This window comes from Silurus aristotelis (assembly GCF_946808225.1).
Source record: "Silurus aristotelis genome assembly, chromosome: 5".
Lineage (NCBI taxonomy): Eukaryota > Metazoa > Chordata > Actinopteri > Siluriformes > Siluridae > Silurus > Silurus aristotelis.
The window spans coordinates 13,329,327-13,350,295 of record NC_139578.1 but is presented as its reverse complement, the minus strand read 5'-3'; the positions used below and the strand labels follow the sequence as shown (position 1 = coordinate 13,350,295).

Below are 20,969 nucleotides of genomic sequence, written 5' to 3'. Positions count from 1 at the left end.
ACAAATCTGCTGCAGCATGACAATGCCCCTGTGCACAAAGCCAGCTCCTTGAAGATATGCTTTACATGGGCTGGAGTGGAAGATCTCCTGCTATAGAGCTCTGACCTCGACCCTACTGAACACTTTTGGGATGAATCAAAACACTGACTGCACCCCAGGCTTCCTCATCTCACCCTACATCAGTACCTGATTTTACCAACACCCTAATGTCTGAATGAGCAGAAATCTCCAAAAGCTAGTGGAACATCTTTCTAGAAGAGTGGAGGGAATTTTAAAAGCAAATTGGGACTAAATGTGGAACGTGATGATCAAAAAGCGAATACCATACTTATGACCAGGTTTTCCAGCCATATGTAGTTATTGTCCAAACTGTTCCCCTAAATTGGTGGCACACAATTACGTAGGCTGTCATTGGATGTGGCAGCATTACATTTTCCCTTCACTTGAACTAAAAGACCCAAACCTGTTGCAGCATGACAGTGAAGATATAGTTTACATGGTTTGGAGTGGAAGATTTTGAGTGGCCTGCTGTAGAGCTCTGACCTCAACCCTGTTGAACACCTCTGAAATGAAGTGGAACATTGACAGCAGAACCCCTCACCCTACATCAGTATCTGACTATACTAATACTCTCATGGTCCCAAATCTAGTGGAACATCTTCCCAGAAGATTGGAGGTTGGTATAACAGCAAAAATGGAGTCTAAATGTAGAATGGGATGTTCCAAAAAAAAAAAAAAAGCACATGAATCTCATCGTGTGGTGTCCACAATTCTTTGCCCAGTGTAAATATATTTCTAAAGTATTTTTATTCCTTTTAAGAAACTGGCTTTGAACACAGTGCAAAAAAAAAAAAAAAACGAACACAAAAAGTGAGCACAATAAGAGCAGGAACATTAACCATGACTCATTTAAACCGTGTAAACCCATTAGTCCTGAGCATACATGACCGAGAATGAGGAAGTGCAGTGGGGGAAATCATTCTTTTATCCCCTGCGGATTTTGAGAGTTTACCCCCTTACAAAAAAAAAATTAACAGGCTGGAATTTTTATGGTAGGTTTATTTTAACAGAGACAGAATATAAAAAACTAATATAAAAAAAATCAAGCGAAATGTGAAAGGATGATCCTGTACCAAATTAGCAAAAATCTGACTTTCACACACCCAAATTAGTTCTTTCCCTTTAGGAAAGTGCTCCTAATATCTAATCATCGTGTGTATAAAAGACACCAGTCACCAAATCAACCTCTTCCATTCAAACCTCTCTACCACGATTGGAAAGGCCACAGAGCAGTCAAAGGACATTAGGGACAAGATTGTAGACCTGCACAAGGCTGGAATGGGCTACAAGATCTCCAGTGTTCTTGTTGAGGCCAGAAGGTTCTCAACCAAGTCTTTTTGTACCCTTAGCAGAGAAACTGTGGTCATATTCTGCATTTCTCTGTTTTCAAACAAGTCGAGTTGATGGCAAAGAGCTCAATTTTGGTCTTATCTGACCACATCACTCTCTTCGAGCCTTCTCTAAATAATTCAGGTGTTCCTTGGCAAACTCCAGACGGGCCTGTTCATGTGCATCCTTGAGCAGAGAGACATTGGTGTGTTACCAATGGTTTTCTTGGCGACTGTGGTCCCAGCTCCATTTAGATCATTAACAAGCTCCTCGAATGTATATCTGGGCTGATCCCTCACCTTTCTCAGAATCATCCTCACCCCATGAGGTGAGATTTTGCATTGAGCTTCAGAGCGAGGGCGATTGACTTATCATGCATTTCTTCCATTCTCGAATTATCGTGCCAACAGTGGTCTCTTGCTCATCAAGCTTCTTGCTGATGGTCTTGTAGCCCATTCCAGCTTTGTGCAGGTCTACAATCTTGTCCCTGACATCCTTTGACAGTTCTTTGTTCTTGCCCATGGTGGTGGTGGAGGGTTTTTTTTTGCACATAAGTTGATATTAGGTGACACTAATTTGGGTGTGTGGGAGTCAGAATACAAATTTGTATGTATATATATTTATATATAATGTATATATAATTAAAATGTATTATTCTTTTTAAAATTTTTATTCTTTCTGTTAAATTAAACCTACCAAAAAAATTCTGGACTGTTCATTTCTTTGTAAATTCTTTGTAAATAATTATATGCTTGCCATAGAATCGTGAAGAAAAGAACAGAATATTAGAACGAAATACGTAGACTTCGTATTCTTCTCGGTGGTGAACGTCTGTGTCCCTGCTAACTCAAGAAATTAGTTCTGGCAATAACAGAAGCCTAATGTGAATCACAGATAAGGTCATAGTGGGAGATTGCCATCAATTTGAGCAGGAGGCACTCTAATAACAGCAGAGGAGAGAAGTGCATAAGAGCCTTGAACAACAAAAGAACCGGTAGTGAAACGAACATAAAATTGGCAGGAAATACCCAAAGAACGCAAAATCAGGCATCTTTTCATCTAAAGCCTCATGTACTGTACCTTATAGTACCATGATTTCTAAATATAAAAAAACATACCTATGTATTTTGCCTGTGTGGAACTCTAAACTATAAGAAAACCTCGTTTTCATGATCAAATGCGAGCGTGCAGATCAGCCCTGTGGTTAACATGTCAGCATGAATACAGCGCTGTGATTACCTCGTAGTAAAAGAACAGTAGAACACCACTGCAACATAAAACCCATAAACGTCGCAAAACAATTCCATCAACCAGCCAAACGCAGATTCCCACAGTGCAGAGAAAACGCAAAGCAGGCACTGAGAACACTTTCTGTTCAATCAAATAAGCATAAAGATTAAAAAAAAAAGTTTTTATGAGTAATAAGCAATAAATGGCAATCGCCTTTAAAGACTATATAACTGTGAAATCTGCTATCTGAGTTATCACAGAGTTATCTGATGCTTTAGCAATTGCTGGATCGCATCTTTAGCGTGACATTTAATCTTCTGTTTACACTCGAGAGCGAGAGAGAGAGCCTGGCCTCGTGGGTCACGTGCCATTTTTCCTATGGCACTGCACAATTTGCAGCGAAAAAGAGCACTGGAGGTAGGATGTGTCCAGAAAGCATTCACTTTCCTAAAGAGAAACAGTTTCCATTTTGTTTGTACAATGAAATTAATAAATCTGCTGATCTGCACCGGGGAGAGAAAGAAAAAAAAAAGGTCTGACGCAACCAATAAACTGAGAGAAGGTTAACACATGAGCAAGAAAGAAAGAGAAAGAGAGAGAGGGGAAAAGAAGAGACGGTTAGCCTTGAAGCACTGGGTGTACGAATGCCTGTTCATGCCGCCTGTCACCGGTTTCTCTACATATCTACAACCAGCCGAGTAGAACTTCAAGATGATGCAAGAGCTCTTTCAAACTAGCCACACACATTGTGTGCTCTTTGTCTATTGATAAACAGAGCAGTAACTGTCAGCTTCGCCAGCTGGTTTGCACTCATACTGTTTTGCTGCACTGCTCTCAGTAAAGCACGGACCAAAAAAGGAAGTAAATAACTGAAAAAACAGAAGGCGCACCTGCCATTTGGAAGTGTTAAGTTAATTTAACTGTACAAGTGTTACCAGCTCGTGGCATGAACAGTCACTATGAAGTTGGCGTTACTTTTACTTCTATTTTAAATGTGTATTTTTGCACGTAGATTATGGTTATGGGCTACGTCATTAACGTTCCGCATTCGTACCGGATTTTTTCGGTATGAGGCTGCAATCGTTTTTACGTCGGAACATCGGAGTGGATATCCGAATTCCCTCAGGAACGTATTAAGTGGCGGACCGCAAGTTTGTTTAGTCTCCACCTTGCCTCAGAGTCTCAGAGTGCATTCATTCTTATTATTAAACTTAAAAACATACACGACAATGCCAGGGGTATAAAAAGAAACTAGAGAGTTAGTGCAGTTAGCTAACGCTATGGATTCTTTAGAGTTTTATCCCCAGCTTCAAGAATTTCTCTATAAAAGAAAAAAAAATGCTGACAATTCCACATATCGAGGAAGTGAATGAATGAAGGAAGAAATAAGGACATTTGTTAAAGTATGCTGAAATAAGTAGAACAGTTCAGTAGAACATATCTTTAGAAAATTAAATGTAAAACACACACACACACACACACACACACACACACACACACACACACACACACACACACACACACACACACACACACACACATCTGGATTAACCAAATGGGGTCTAACAAATGTAAAATATTTCAATAAATTTTTCCATTTATTTGAATCACTTTACTTAGATTTACTTTATTTGAATAAAATATAAAATTATTTTACACACTATCTAACAAAGCAGTCATTTCATCTAAAATTGTTTTAAAAATGTAAATTGTTGTTTAAATATGTAAATAATAAACTGAGTTAATAAAAGACAAGCTATTTTGTTTTGCATTTCTTCCCCTTAACCGTGACTTGAAAACGAGATACGTAACGAACCGTGTATTTTGTGTACTCTTACACCCCTAATATGTACTGTAAACTTTTTCTGGAGTTTGGTAAACAATTCCCACCACCAGCGAGCTCCCGAGCAGTGATTAATATGCTTTACTCTAGTTGACAAGAGAGAATGACCAATTTTGCTCCATTGACACTAGCTGTAGATCCTCTACAAGTTCTCTATAGGAGTACAAATAGAACTTCCCAATGTAACTTTGGCTGAAGATCAGCTAAGAGGTTCATATAATTCAGTATAAAATGTGGTTGTCCAGAAACCCTAACTGCTGCCTCGATTTCAATGTATTAATACATTTCCGAATTATTTACCTCTATACGCCTTAAAGCATCAATTGTGTTGAGCTCTAAATTAAAATGTTTTAAAACTGCACTTCTAATAACATTTTAAATAAATTCTTGACCTTCTTAGCTTTCAAATAGATGTAGCGCACTGATCAAGGACAGATTCCAAGATATTAAGTATTAGAGATCATGTATGCACTCACCCAACATCGCTTAAGGAAGGTTTCCCATGACCTCTCTTGTAACACAGGAAAAGTTCGGGGCTCTTCAGGCTGCCGTGGTTGAGGTTAGCCGGTTGGCCGCTGTAGGTGCTCTCGATGCATGTATAACCCTCGGGCACCGTTTCACCTGCTGACTTGTTGATCACTGCCAGATCAATGATGGGAGCTTTAGGTCCACTCGATTTGGTCTCGGATAGATCTTGCTCCAGTAGTGTGGACTTGTCCGTCAGCCCGGCCACCACGAAGTAGTCCGTCACGCGATGACCCTTGTCTTCAATCATGGCTGGACGTGCCTGAAAGAGAGGAAGTTGCACTTTCAGGCCATAGAATTTCAATTGCTTTATGTGGTTGACTAAATGTTTAGTCAGAAAGAATTCATCGGTCATGCTCACTTGCATTTGTTTATTTTTTATATATATTAATGAAATTTATATTTAGTTGAACCCCCAAACTGGTTAAAACCGCGTATGTGTCTAAACGTCATTCACTCGCTATGGTCATATTTTCCTATTTACGTGCTGTTCTAACAATACGCGAGTATAAATACAGGTAAGCCTGTGTGTTGTGATCACACAGCCACAGTAAGTGGCTTCTTAAGTCTTTAATCGTGGCTCCAAGAGCTGAAAGATCTTTTCATGGATGCATATGATGGACAACAGCTGCTTGCTTGCAGGGTTGAAACGAGCACATTGGAAATATTACAAATAACACGACGGAGCTGCCAACAGTACGTTTCTAACTGGCAGAGAGATTAGAAGCAAATTGTGAGATGAATCCACACTTGAGTATAATAAATTTTATATACTATAAACTATTATATACTATAACTATAGAGGCCACAATCTTGCGAATTCACAGGTCGAATGTCGACTAGATAACGTTTGTGTGACGTGAAAGTAACAGCTACCGTAAGCAAATGTGCTTTTCTCATGTCCTGCACACTTCTAAAGCTGGGTGAATTTTATGAACACTCGGGCAGACAAAATAAAGGTCTGTTTTTCTCTAAACAATGGGTCAAAATAGATAGCCATAAAATTTTAACCATATATACTTGCAGTTCAAAAGCAGAAAAGATTATATTATAGCTTCATATCTAAGAATATAATTAAGCCATAAATCAGTATATAAACATAACAAAAAAAAAAACAAACCAAAAAAAAAAAAAAACTTTGCTCACAACCCTTGAATAAGACCTTCAAATGCGACAGGGGTATTATTTTGACCACAATGCTTTCAAACGCATGCTAATCCCTGCTCTAGAGGGGAGTGCATATGGCCGAGACAAAGCAAACAACCAATAATTAGAAATCTAATTAGCTCATTATTAAAAGTAGTAATTAACATGGCTGACTCGAAGCAAGTCTGGTTAATTAAGAGACTGTGAAAAGCTCCATTACAGCTTCAGAATTTCGCTTTAAAGTCACTATTTGAATCATGCCATTGTGCTTAGCATTGTATTAATAACTAAAAATCACTGATTCAAAGAGAAAATTCCCCAGATCAACATCAGCTTTTGCTTATTTCCCCTTTTACAAATAATCCGAATGTGCCAAGAACCAGTAGTCCCTGCACTCCCATTAGTCATTTAACAGACATACTGCATGCCACTGTAGATCCTTAAAGCACCGCTAAACAACATCATGTTTACCAGTCGTATCGTTTCACGTTTATTTCTTCCACACGCCCCCAAACGAGTTACTAAATAACAGCCCAAACAGCACGATATATGGGCTAGCGGTGTAAAGATGAGGGTAAAAGCTGAAGCTGCTTCCACAAACACCTAGTTTAGAAAGAAAGTGGTTTAAAATGTCCTACACCGTCTCTGTAGAGACGTTTTTCTCGAAGAAATGAAAAAAAGATGGGAGACTGGGATGGAAAAAGAAAGTATGCTCCTCTTTATCTTCTTCATCAGTCATTCTGCTCGATGCATGAAAGAGAGATTAGAGGAATTTAACTAGAAGATGTTGGCCAAGTGCACGATCAAAGCCAGATAAACGCCAGTGTACAGTCCTCTCGAAATCTGTCACTTTCGTGCAGGAAGCTGTGCTAAAACAGCAAGCGTGCATGACAGCAGTTCGCTTATGACTATTTGGCGCTCGAGTACATCCTGCAAAACACTGCTATAGTTTAGCGGCCTTCATGAAAAATGCCATTGGCTCAATCCTTAGTGTAGGAATGTACCCATTACCGTGACGTATATGGTCACTGCCAGCATTTACACGTGATATTTATTCAGCATGGGTCAAGTTTAGAGCAACATAAAGTTGCAATATGAGGCTGGGCCACACAGACTCGCTCAAGAGTTAGCTTCCTTGCATTTTTCCTCTGCCTCTGTATGTTCCCACAAACAGCAGAAACTCATAAAAATTCTTAACAATGAGCGCCCCACACCTTTTCCCTTCAGCTGTCGAGGGTGACGCAGGGTAACCAAGGGCGACCGGAAAGAGTAATGTTCTTCCAGAAACATCCCAAAGCAGCTCTGTGATGTGTGTGAGGAGAGTTACTGTAAAACCACACAATGGAAACAGTGTCTCAGCCTGGGCTTGTCTGCTCCTATTACCATGAACCATCAGCAACCATACTTTAAAGGGTTTCTATAGTGATTTGGACCATTAAGTGTTTAACTTCGAGATCACAAAACCAATTCACAACGGTGACGGACGGTGCAAGAACGCAAACTACCATTTAAACCAGTGTGGCTGATGATTAGTGTTTTCATGTCGAGGGGGAAACGGAGCCCTTTTCACATTGGTTTCCCTCTAAATTATCAGCAAAATAGATAAATGCAGAAGCAAGAATGAAAGAAGTTTTACACAATAAAATGGGATTTAAATGAAAATGGCAAGCAAAAACAAAACACTTCCCAATTTATTCTGAAATACTGACCTTTAATTCGTACAAATTTCAGGTCTTGATTTTCTGCGACTTATGCTGACAATTTAAGCACCAGCTTTGATTTGTCCTTGTGATTAAATGATAAGTGGCGATAATTAGGGGGCGATAATTTTAGTAGATCCAGTATTCTATCGATTATTCCATCGATTAATCATGTGATCGGATAAGCACTTTTTCTTTTTTTGAAGAGCAACACTAAACAAATAAGATAAAATAAATAAGTCTCTTAAAATTAACAAGTTATTTGTTTTTCTTTTTAGAAAAATGTCAATTTTTATTGCTGAAAATGCCTACCAGTATATCGGTGAAAACTTAACCCGTTTAGTGCATTTAATTGCCATATTGCATCAAAATACAAATACAGTGAGTTAAAAAATAAATAAACACCCCGCAGTGGCTGAGTAGGTTATGGGAAAGTAATCGTTTAATAAAGCCCAATTATTCTCAGTCATGTATTTATTATTAAATCTCACACACTATCGTAATGTGGTTTTCTTGTCTCCCGAAAAGCTGCTTAAAAATTTTCCACAAACTAAATCTTCTCCCCGTTCCTCCATTTTGCAATCTGCAGTGTCGTCTGTGTTATGTTAGGGAAGTGAAGAAAAGAGTGCAGGCAGGGTGGAGTGGGTGGAGAAGAGTGACAGGAGTGATTTGTGATAGAAGAGCATCTGCAAGAGTGAAAGCGGAAGTTTATAGGACTGTGGTGAGGTTTAGAGACAGTGGCAGTGAGTGAAAGACAGGAGGTGGAGCAGGAGGTAGCAGAGCTGAAGATGTTGAGGTTTTTGTTTGGAGCGACGAGGATGGACAGGATTAGAAATGAGTTTATTAGAGGGACAGCACATGTAGGACGTTTTGGGGACAAGTTGAGTGAGGCACGATTGAGATGGTTTGGACATGTGCAGAGGAGAGACATGGGGTATATCAGTAGGAGAATGCTGAGGATGGAGCCACCAGGAAGGAGGAGGTTTATGGATGTGGTGAGGGAAGACATGCAGGTGGTTGGGGTGAAAGAGGCAGATGTAGAGGACAGGGGGGTATGAAGACGGATGATCCGATGTGGCAACCTCCAATGGGAGAAGCCGAAAGAAGTAGTAGTAGTGTCTTTTGTGTTACCTGTCCAGATTTCTGGAATCTAATTACAGCCCAAGCAATACTGTAGTGAAGATTTGCAACTCATAATACTCTCAGCACAGCGGGTATAAATAAGCCGAACAAAGCATTTTATTTAAGTGGGAGTTAAGCTTCTTAGTTTTCCAGGTACAAAGCCAGCGTTTCATTGCCTCTAGCATCTCCCATACACCACAGGTTAATTTGTCTGCTGTTAAACCTATAGCAGAAGCAGTGTCGGGTTCAGAATTTCACCGGTCACCGGGACACCGGTCTATTTTAGGACACCGGTCTATACGTTCACATGCAGCATGCTGCAGAGGAACCCCACATGGAGAGCACGCAAAACTCCACACAGACAGCAACTGTAGGAAAGCGTGGAATGCTGTTTAAATAAAAAAAACTTCTGTGATCTCAACGGAATTATCAGAATTTCTGCATGAATGGATACTAGAGATTGCAGTCTGGTCTTTATCTATGGCAGAATAGTAGATAACATTTTTGTCTATGCTGATGCATCAAGGAAACATATGTGCAAATTCAAACTAATGACCTCTCTAGAAAAGCAATTGGGAACAGGAATGGGTTTGACCTGCTCTGCACGACAACAAGGACACAATTTGACCACCAGCTCTTCACATAAAAATCACATTTCATGAAGCCTAATATAAAACTCCATCTACAGAGAGGTCACATGACGGCAAAAAAAAAAAAATAATAATTGTGAAAGGGTTAAAAAAACATTTACTTGAGCAGCCATTAATCCACAGTCAGGGAAGTTTCTACATGACCACATATTGCTGAAGTACAACTATTTAACGCATTTTTTTGGTAATAATCTTAATGAAACAACATCATATAATCTCCCCTGCATTTTTCTTTGGTAAAAACCCGTCTGTCCGCAATACAAATTCCTGTAAATTAGTTACTACAGAAAGAATATTAAATCTAGCAGAAATGTGACACGTCTTGTGACTGTGCTGTTTTGGAAAAGGAATCGTACACCTCGTGAACGATCACAAACAAGAACACGATAGCCAAATGGTAGGAAACATCAAAAACCCAAGCCGCAGGGTCGCACCAGCACTCGGCAGACTTTTTTTCTTCTAAAAAGTTATACACCAATTGACATTTAGCGAAAATGGCCAAAATCCCCACCGTGCAATTACAGAAAGGCCAGAACACAGTACATCTTTGTCCAATGGGGGGAAATGCAAACGGTACTATTTTTAGCAAACAAAATTGCAAAAACATTCACCACAAATTACATGATTAATCAAGAATTCCATCTGGAATCGGAACCAGCCCGAGCGAGCGCAAAGCCACTGAGTCACAGTGTAGATATCGTCGAATTCGTTTACAAAACACTATCATGGTGCGATGCATATGATCAGGATGCTTTGAGCCAGAAATTCTGAGGAAACACTGAGTCATGGGATTCAATTTTCAAACTCCTGGCTGGGTGGGTTCTACCCTCTGCCAAGCATGCGTTCATTCCTGGTGAGGTGCAACAAACAAACACAGCAATAAACCAGATTTAACTCAATTTAGGATACGCCAAGGAACCATATCGATATTTGTCAGTACTCTGTAGTAGGCTTGCAAAGGGGCAGAACATTTTCAGTACATTTCCAAAAACTTTCTATGGAAACCCTCACCTTGGAAATTCGAGAAATATTCAGAGTTGGAAACTTACCAGAAGTTGATGGGAATTTATTTTTTAAAAATTGGGAAAATGTATACAAACTGTACCATATACAAAAATAGAAACATTTTGTTTGGTCATAAGCTGGCATGCATGCAAACTAATAGAAATTCTATTTTAAATGCCATTTTTGACTTTGATTTAATTGTTAGTATGAATGTTGTTGCACAATAGCTTCCACACAGCAGAAGAAAGTTTTAAACATGCATTTATGCAATATTAATGTAATTTCTGTGAATAATCATCAAGATCGCCTTTTTTTCAACATTATTTTGTATGTAGGTTTAAAGAAATGGTGTGTGTGATGTTATGGAGGAACACACAGGGCATGTAGGGTGTATGGCCTTAGTATCCCTGCTGTAAGTGTGCTGTGTGCACGTGATTGGTGAAAGTACAGGGTAGAAATTCAACTGAAATTGCATTAAATCTGGTTGTTTTTCCAACAACATTTCAGTTCCCTGTTATTGGTCAACCTGAAATTCGGTTAAATTCCCAGTTTATTCCCATATATATTCCAGTTAATTCCCACGGAAAGTTTCCAGTCTTGCATTTTGTGCAACCCTACTCTGTAGCACGAGTCATTTGCAAAGTTGCACAGACACACGATGTTCTTCCTCAATCAGTTCTCCATCTCTAACTGAGAAGATTTGAAACCTGCAGCGGAAATTCATACGCAGTCAAGTTGAACCCAAAGAGACGACTGTGCAGTTAAAGTTGAGGTTTAATGCTTACTGCTCACACACTGCCATAGTGGATTATCCCCTGGCTGTTCCCTTGGCAACTACTCTCCAACCTGACAGCAAAGTGCTGTGGAAGAGATTACTACATGAACACCAAGGCTAGGAAATGAAAGGGCTCCCGTCAATGCTCGACCTGCTCAGGATGTCATTATATCAAAGCAGAAGACAATCTGTTCTGGAGGAGAACAGAGACTATGGGCCCAGTAATAACTAAAACAAGAAGAGTCCTTTCTCTCAAGATTTAAGTTGATACGAGAGACTTGGCCACCAGAGATCTGATTCATCGGATTTGCAGCTTTCGTTAATTAGTGTCTCACTGGCAGGGGATACAAACGCATTCCACAAGTGGTGAGAAAGGAGAATAGAGGAAAAGAAAAAAAAAGACAATGAGAGACAGGCAAATGCCATCGGCCATTTCTGCAACGATTATGCATGACTTTGTCGGGTTTTATGTCTTCAGTCACACAAGCAATACAATTTATTCATCATCTTTATCAGACTCCTAAAAAAAAATGAAAAATAAATTTAAAAAAACATTCTCTCTGCTGTCAAAGAGATTGATAATGCCACATCCTTTCATGGCCATGAGCCACGGGACAGATGCTGGCCAGCACAAAAAGAAAAGCAAACAGTTTGCGTGGTAGGGTTTTGGTTGTCCTTCATATCACAAAAACGCACATCTGGAGGAAAGGAATGGCAGATTTTCTCCCCTGGCAATCACAATCACGGTGGCACCGAGGGGGCGTCTGTGACCTTGTGTATGTAGAAGAGAACGCATAATGCTAGTGATGCAGCAGTTTGAAGAAAAAAAAATTTAGTTGGCTGGCTTCTAGTGTTTAGGGGGAAGCATGTGCTTGCTTTCCCCCTCCCTGGGTGGTAGCTGTTATATGATTAAAGAGGGTGGGAGAGAAATGGCAGGTGACCAAAATGGGCAGAAAAAAAGGGATGATGCTTGATTTGTGCATCATGGTCATCATTATAATGGGTTAGTATACAAGACACTATTATATCATAAGGGGTAAACAATTAACTTCTTTTTACCAATACAGAACAAATCAACTAAACCCGAACTCCCCCGAAATGTGATTGATTGATATTTCTGCAAAATGAGCATCCAGCTAAAAGATCTGCAACAATCATGCAACAAATGTAAACGTCCAACATAATGTAAACATGCATCATCACCTCCTAAAGCAGTAACTCTGTACTACTACTTGGGTAAATTGAACTTCAGATTCCTCGGCTTGTCTGTTCAGCGTCGTACTAAAACGATCCCATAACGAACGCTTTCATAAAATACATCTTTTCTTTCATTTTACAGAAAGAAACACTTTCGAAAATGATTTTAAAACAAGTCTTTCAGGGAAAAACAACATTCCCCGGTTTAAATTTTCCATATCGGGTACACTGTTTATGCTTTCATTCTGAGTAAGTGCTGCATCGTGGCCAGGGTGGCTTTATTTCTGGAAATTATTGCAGGCAGGAATAACCAAAATGATTTCGCAAGGAGTGAGAGAAAAATCAGTTGCGGTAGGAATTCCTTCGGTAGGCATACACCTATACCTTAAAGAAATTGCTAAGCGGCCACTAATAACACAGACATAAATAGAATTCAACGTCATTCTCAGCAGCACATACACGTGTCCATGTGCAAATGTTTGAATTGCATTGAATGTGCATGAGAAAGCAAAGTCCTGTCAAACACACACACACACACACACACACACACACACACACACACACACACACACACACACAGGTAAACACGGCTGCTGTCATAGCAACCAGCACTATGGCTAAATTACACACTGGAAATAAAACACATACAGGCTGGTATCTCTGCAAGTTTGAACACCCAAGAGAACTTATAGACAGGGTTGCCAGATCCACAGGTACACTAAGGAAAGAATTTAGACAGGACATGCACTATATGCCACAGCCAGTTTTGAAATAAAGAAATATTATTATTCTAAATATTATATACACACACACACACACACACACACACACACACACACTCTAAGCAAAGGTTTGTGGACACCTGGTCCCAAGTTTCATGGGTTTTTTTTTGTTGTTTTTTTTGCACATCATATTTAACATCCAGGATCCGTTTGAAGTCTGGTGAGGATGCGGTCGGTTCAGTAGGCCTGGAGTGCAGTCAGCGTTCCTATTCATCCCAATTTAGTAGGAAAAAAGTCAGAGCTGTATAGCAGGCCGCTAAAAAGATCCACTCTAGATTCCACTCTAATGCGTGTAAACTATATTTTTATGGTTACGCTTGTGCACAGGGGTAGCGTCCTACCGAAACAAGTCTGGGTCTCCTAGTTCCAGTAAAGGGATAAAGAATATTCTACCGCATTCTATATAATTGTGTACCTCCAACTTTGTGCTAACAGCTAACAAATTTGCGAAAGAAACTTTGAATGCAGATGATGCACAAGCAGCACTAAAGCAAGGCTTTTTTTCAGATGTAAGAGCATCTGTGTTCAGACTGCCAAATCACAATGCTGATGGTGGCTAGCAGTCGTCCTGTTAGGACTCTGCAACATGATCTACTTTCATGTTGATTTACATCAGTGACATTTCGCAGCTGCAACAATGTGCACCATTATATTTTGCTCTTTTCATTTCATGCATGTCACCAATATGAAAATATAAATAAAGTGATAAAAGTTGCACTCACTAAAATGCTTGTTAAAGAAATTTGCATTGAAACTCTATATCTTGCTAATTGCACCAGGTAAGCATGACCTTTTACCCAATCGACAAACAACTCCGTAATTCAGTGCCACGTGACAATCTGGGGAAACAGGCCTTCCTTATTTCAGAACTGGTTTTGCTCAGGTTTGGGAACCAGGTGACGCAAAACCCTTTGTTCGGTGGTGCGTCAAAGAGCAGTACGTTTATTCAAGAGCACCTGTGTGCTGTAGTATAACCTTCTTTTATTCATACAAGACAACCGAATTAAATCGGAGTCCAGCTTTCGGCATAAAAGATTTTCTCTCTGAATATGTAAAATGGTTGAGACATTAACGCAGTGTATTGACAAAGACGTATGCGTGAAAATGAAAAATTGCGCTGCTCGACCTGAAGCGTTTTTGATGCTGACCCGCCTTCAAAAGTGGTATCGTTTGTCCGGATGCAAAAAAGCTACAGGAGGGAGCATGTGATAAATGCTGCATGCCCAGTCATGTACATACCTCCGGAAATAGTTAGATAGTTAGAGGTTATTGATAGCCTAAGAATAAAAATAAAAACTCAACGCACACAAACCTGGATGTTGAGAACTTCCTGAATTGTAGATACACTAGATCAGAGAAGAGCGAGCACTTTCACAAATGTGTTGTGTGAACACTATTAAATAAAATGCACGCCCATATCAAGCTCATCAATTCTTAACGCATTGGATCCAGTTGGAACAAATAATTGACTACACAATGAAGATAGATATCGGATAGCCAAAATCCTTACAACATGTTTTTGTTTTTTTAAGTTGCATTTAGCAATCTTACGTTTTACACTTGCTGAGGGCAGGTGGGTAATTCAAGGTTTTTGAGTCTCAGTTGTTCTTCCATTCTGCAGGGGTTTTTTTCTCTCTCTTTTAGAGCCTTCCTTTCTCACACAAAGATACAAGCAGACTGCCAAGGCTCTTTTGTCTATGGAAAGCTTCGGTCACATTTCTTGGCAATAAAACGAGCCTCAGTTGGAAAAAGAATTGCAGTAAAAGCCCCTGGGCCTGACCTACCTACCAACTTTATTCAAGCATTCTCATGCTAATGAAGGCTCTGTTCCAAAAAATATAGATAAAAAGATAAACATTAAACCTTTCACTTCTTAAAGCAAAAGTGATGCAACAGCAGCTGAACAGCCATCAACCTGATAGTTCTCCTCACAATCTCCTCCATAGTAACTGATCTCATACATGGAACAAAAGGCAGAAAGCTTTGTATCAGACAGACGCTCCACTATGTCGGGGGTTGGGGGATGGGGGGGGTTGGAGCAACGGCTGGTAGCCTTGTGCCCTACAACGCTAGTCTCCATTCTCTTTACCCAGCCTCTGTGAGACCTCGCCACACAGCCGTATTCAGGATTGCCTTGTCTGATGGGAATGACCTCGTTTGAATTGCTCCCTTCCCCGTCTCATTACACACGTTGTCATAAAACAGTTTTACCGACGTAGCCGATAACCAAATACAGACCTCGCCCATTATCAAATGTGAGATTCTCTGCTTTAAACTAAAGCACTAAAACAGCATTTTGAATTTTAGCATAAACAAATACGTCTTCTTGATGAGCTGAATATAGTGTTCAGTTTGTTTTCTCACACGGAACCAGAGCATCAGAAGGGTGTATACAGTAAAGTGACAACTAGATTTCAACCAGAATTCTGAAGTTAACGGCCAGAAAAGGGCGCAAGATTTCCGAAACTCCAGAACACAGCGAAAATCTTTTAATCTCTCGTGATTGGACCGTTTTTAATTTCCTTTGTGTTAGTATTAGGCAGTGCAGGAAAGTGTTCATTTGCTTTAAAAAAAAAATAAAATTTTACGTTTCAGTCAAAATGCCATTTTCCTAGTGAAACACCACAAGGTTTTAGTTTCAAAACCTCAACAGTCAAAGAAACACCCATCTCCTATCATAGTCACACCCATTTAAGCAACAAAACAATACAGGTTATCTCTGTGCCTTCCCTCAGTGGCGTACTGATATCTGGTACATTTGAGGCACAGTTGTATGCTGAAGTGGTCCCTCGGTGTCCAGCCGGCATTTATCAGTGTCTGAACACAGTCCACTCGATCTGACACTTAAGACATCAGCAACAGCAGCAGTCGTAGCCATTGGAGGTGTAGCACATGCCCTAGCCACCTGTCATCACAATGTCGAGCTGGCAGAGAAGATAGCGTGTAAAGAGGTGTAAATCCACACACAAAGCTGAACTTGGCTGAAATTCGACATATGTAAGAATGTGGATTAAAAATGTGACCAGGCTAGAATTTCATGTGGTACAAAGATCTAGGAAGAATTCTTTTTTTTTATATTTGGACAAGCTTTCAAGCAAAAAAAGGAAAAAAAAAAAATACACAAATTGTCAAGCCTTCAATAGGTGCCAACAAACTTGCTGTCACCATATAAGTGATAGGAAAACTCTGTAGGGTTTCAGTTTCTTGATGGTAATTTGACAGCAGCTCGTCTGAAGCGTATCTAAAATTGCAGCCAAGTTTGCCTTTAAAAGGATTTAATTACAGCCTTGGGAAACTGGAACAGGAACAGGAACGAGGAGGCAACAAACACAATCTTGCTCAGGCAGGAAGAATGGGTTAAACAAAAAAAGCATACATAACGGGGCATGTTCTTGCAGGAGAATACTCAATGCCAAAGTGTCTTATATGGCCTGGCATAACCCATGTGAAATCATTGAGGGCTTTGGTGAAAATAAATAAAAATAAAGACACACCTTTCCCAATAAATTGCATGTAGAAATTCAGGTTTGTAGAAAACCAATTACTACAAAAAAATAAATAAATAAATACAAAAGTTCCATTAGTCATTACCAATTAATCATTTGTGTCTGATACATGACATTTTCAGAGAGTTTTCTTGTAGAATTCATCACTGCTATAAACCTTTTATAAACCTTATATAAGGTTTTTATATATATATAAAAATATACTTTGAAAGCTTAAAAGTACAAGATGTATCTGATTATCCACCAAGTGACCCTTCAGACGCAATGAGTTGGAACTAGTGGCTATCAAAACATGTCTGATCACTTTACTTACAGACATATACAGGTGTCATCAACAATTCTACCCCCTTCCAGGTTAGCCATTAAAGTCATCCTCTAAATTCATGGCCAGGGAAAACAAATAACGCTCTGCAGGAGGCACCCTGTAGTGTCTCTTCCCTCCAGCTCAAAATCACCAGGCACAGCTCTTGTAATTGCCCCATAAAACCAAGTAAACACAAGAATGGTTGGTGTCTGTAATGCTCTAGGGAAGAGTGACACGCTGGTCTCCTGATTGCTGATGTGGCGAGACAGACTTATGCAAGCATTTCTGAAAACCACCCTCTGCATACTAATATGTAGTTTCTTAGCTGACTCTAGGATTTAGCAGTGAAAATAGATTTTTCTGTTACAGCTGATGGAAAATAAACTTTTATAGTGGGAAATTGGGTCAGCGTCTGAACCGCCAAGCAAAGTGCCTTGAGGTTGGTTGTGAAAGAACAAAACTGGCATAGAGATGCCCTAGAGACGTCCTGCAGTGCACATGTCCAACTTGTAAAATGTTCAGCTTTAATTAAACAATTACAAACATAGATCAGATGTAGAACCTTACAATATAATTAATACAACAGCACTTTTTTATGTGCGCATACACCGTACCTCAAATATGTATATGACAATAATTTTGCTGAGTAGGATATATCCTTCAAATGATTCGGGGCAGAACTTTTTGCGTTTGAAAAATTGTGTATGTAGAAATGTGTGTGCGCGAAAAAAAAAACGCCCACGGAAATGATCATGTGAAATGTCTGATTAAGCTCACAAAAAAAAAAAAAAAAAAAGAGTTGGAAAGGCCTGTTAAAAGGCCAAAATTGAGACAATGACTAACGTGATATACTTTGCAACTCTAATATCACATTTAATGTTGTTAGGAAGCATCCACATTTGAAAGAGGAACAATGACTAAAACAGGATCTAACAACACAAGTGTCACCGATATCTGGCTCATTATACATGATTTATACCTAAATTATAATGTTAGACAATATTATTATATATATTTTTTTTGAGCTGCAGTTTTCTTCACTCATCAATAAGGCATAAACAGATCGATGTACTTTCATGAAGAGACGGCTCGTGTCCTCTTCACTCCTGTTGGTTTTTGCTGCAACAAGCCTCTGCCTATCTGCAAAGTTAAACTATTCTCAACTTTGTCGTGTCACTTAACACACCCACGTCTAATCACAAACGGTCGCTGTTGCTCATATAGCCTAAAGCCACCAGATCTTAATAAAGGAAAAAAAAAAAACTCTCTCAAAAGGCTGTGTGAAAGTAGCTTCCGAGGAGAGTTTATACATACTATCGAGTGAAGAATTGAAGCATGTGATCTACAGAAATATGCATTTCAATATGCAATATCGAAGCGTATAAACAGACTTTTTAATGGGAGAGCTGAATGAGCAAAATACGAAATAAAACAGAATAAACGGAAACTTTGTTTAACATTAAAAGTCACATTAGTACTTAACTCTGAGTATGGTTCAGTCACTCGTGCTATAGAGAGTGCAGTTACATCAGTCAGTCTGCATTCCCCTACACCCTCAATGATGAGTTAATCCTATCATGATCGAATTATAAGTGGCTCAGAGAGGTTATGACTGGATTTTACACACTTCACAAAATAAGAGAAGTCATTAATTTAACAGCCAAACACGAGACATCTTTACCAACCGCCGGGGCGACGTGAATCAGCCTTTATACCATTCCTTATCCAAGTAAAAGTGCTCCAATTTTACACGCGGATTCTTTCACAAGCGAGCTGCGCCCGGCTCGATCCGGTCGTTAGACATTCAAATGCGGTGGCTCACTGTAATACCTGCATTATAATATCATCACCTGACACACAGGAGGACATTCAAATTAGGCTCCGAAACATTGAAGCGCTTAAATAGAGCTGTTCAAAAGTTGACATTTTGCCTGTACATTACTCTTTCACTCTCTAATACAGTTGTAACATACTTCAGCCATTACTTGACTGACATATTAACCACACGTTAATACTTGTTCTTTCTTGAGGTTAAAAATTTAAGTTTCGATTACAAGGGTGATCATGTGATTTTCTAAGAAACACAAAGCCAAACTTTAAAAGACAGCCAAAAGAACATAAACGTGTGCTGCCTGTAGAGCTTATGCAGAAACTGCCAATATTTTATTCAACCAGTGACGCAGTACAGTTGATCGAATAAAGCATCAGATTCATTTCTTCTTTTCTGCCTAAATCAAGTGCTTTAAAGGCCAGATTATAACATCACGAGCTGTACGTGCTGCACTCAGAAAGCCTACCGGGGTCAAAGCTGTATAGCTCTCTCTAATGAAACTGCACATTCTAGTGATACCCACCCAGCACTAACTTCAGAAACATTGGGAAATAAATAGTACTAATGAATCATCTGCTTCCAAAGAAGGATTATGGCCAAGTACAATGTGTCTTAAAGTTCTTTTTAAGTGTAGCCAATCAGCTTGCATTTTCTTTTTCCTTTTAATTTTGACACAGTGGTTTATACACACACACACACACACACGCACACACGTTGAATTGAATGGGCTTAACCTGAAACTCAAAAACCAGCCAACTGTCTTTAGAAGGTTCAGTAATGTACATACTATGGTCCCAAGAAATAGCCAGAATATTACTTTATGCACAGTCTAAAATGTAAAAACTCAAATATACACCATTAAAAACAGCAGGAGTTGCTATAAAAGAGTGCTGAATGATACACCGCAAAGCCAGCAGAAACACACACCAAAGCCAGTGGTGTCCTTTCCAAGCTCTACCTAAACAATAGTCAGCTAGTTGAAGGTGGAAAGGACACACCTACAGTCGAACAGTGTCAAGTTTCTCTTTCACTGAAGAGGCCCAGCCTTCCTGCCCCATGCCCTTCTTTTACCTCCGTCTCCCACACTCTATGAAGTGCCTTTCTTTTACATTTCCTACAAATTTTCAAGACATGGGCTCAGACAGTTTGGCTTTTGTTAACCACAAGGTCTGAATATATTTATAGGCTTAACGCAGCTAAACGTTGTGATCTCCAAGCTCACGGTTCTATTCAACATGACACGAAATGCAGTCCGAAGTTCAATTCGGATAAAAAGTCACACAGCTATTGATCAACAGGTGGAAAACCTTAGTGAAAACTTGTCATCCTTCCTTTATATTGTTGTTGAAAACACACACACACACACACACACACACTCCGAAATCTTACCGCGATGTGCAGTGACCATTTATACAGCAGCAATAAATTGTACTAAAAACTTTGCGCATTTCTTTAACACTAACTGGAATATAGACCAAGTTTAAACATGTTAAAAGTTATTGCACAAACTGTAAAAACTCTACAAGTGGATTCATAAAAACCTACACCATTATGCCATTAAAACAGCAGGACTTCCTACTTAAGAGCGCTAAATGATTTATCTGTATTTGGCCTGGCCAACAAACCCCTTTACAGCTTTTCAGTCCAAATGCTAACACACATCACAACAGTTTGAGCTTTTCTCCTTGGTCTAACCACTGCTTTCAAGTGCACTTGACTGGAAGGAAATAACAGAAGAAACACACACCAAAGCCAGTAGAGTCCTTTCAAAGTTTGACCTAAAAACTTGTGATTCATGTGTATTGGTTCTATATTTATAAGACTTAAACTGCACATAATTCACTACAGAAAGTACGCTTTCTCTATTGTCGAACCTTGTTGTCAAACACAGAGAATATCTAGTGTTATATCTATGTGGTGAGCTGCCACATGATGTTCCACACTCGAATTCGTACAATGCATTT

The 20,969-nt window shown here is 39.4% G+C and overlaps 1 protein-coding gene across 3 annotated transcripts in view; it reads right to left on the bottom strand.

Annotated features, from left to right (window-relative positions):
- The window catches only part of dennd4c (DENN/MADD domain containing 4C), a 48,406-nt gene that overhangs the window by 24,954 nt on the left and 2,483 nt on the right, over nt 1–20,969 (bottom strand). For all 3 annotated transcript variants that reach the window (XM_083542286.1, XM_083542287.1, XM_083542285.1), the window contains exon 2: nt 4,939–5,249. In XM_083542286.1, coding sequence (XP_083398412.1) covers nt 4,939–5,237 — 299 coding nt within the window. In that variant the 5' untranslated portion in view covers nt 5,238–5,249. The remainder of the gene's footprint in view (nt 1–4,938; nt 5,250–20,969) is intronic.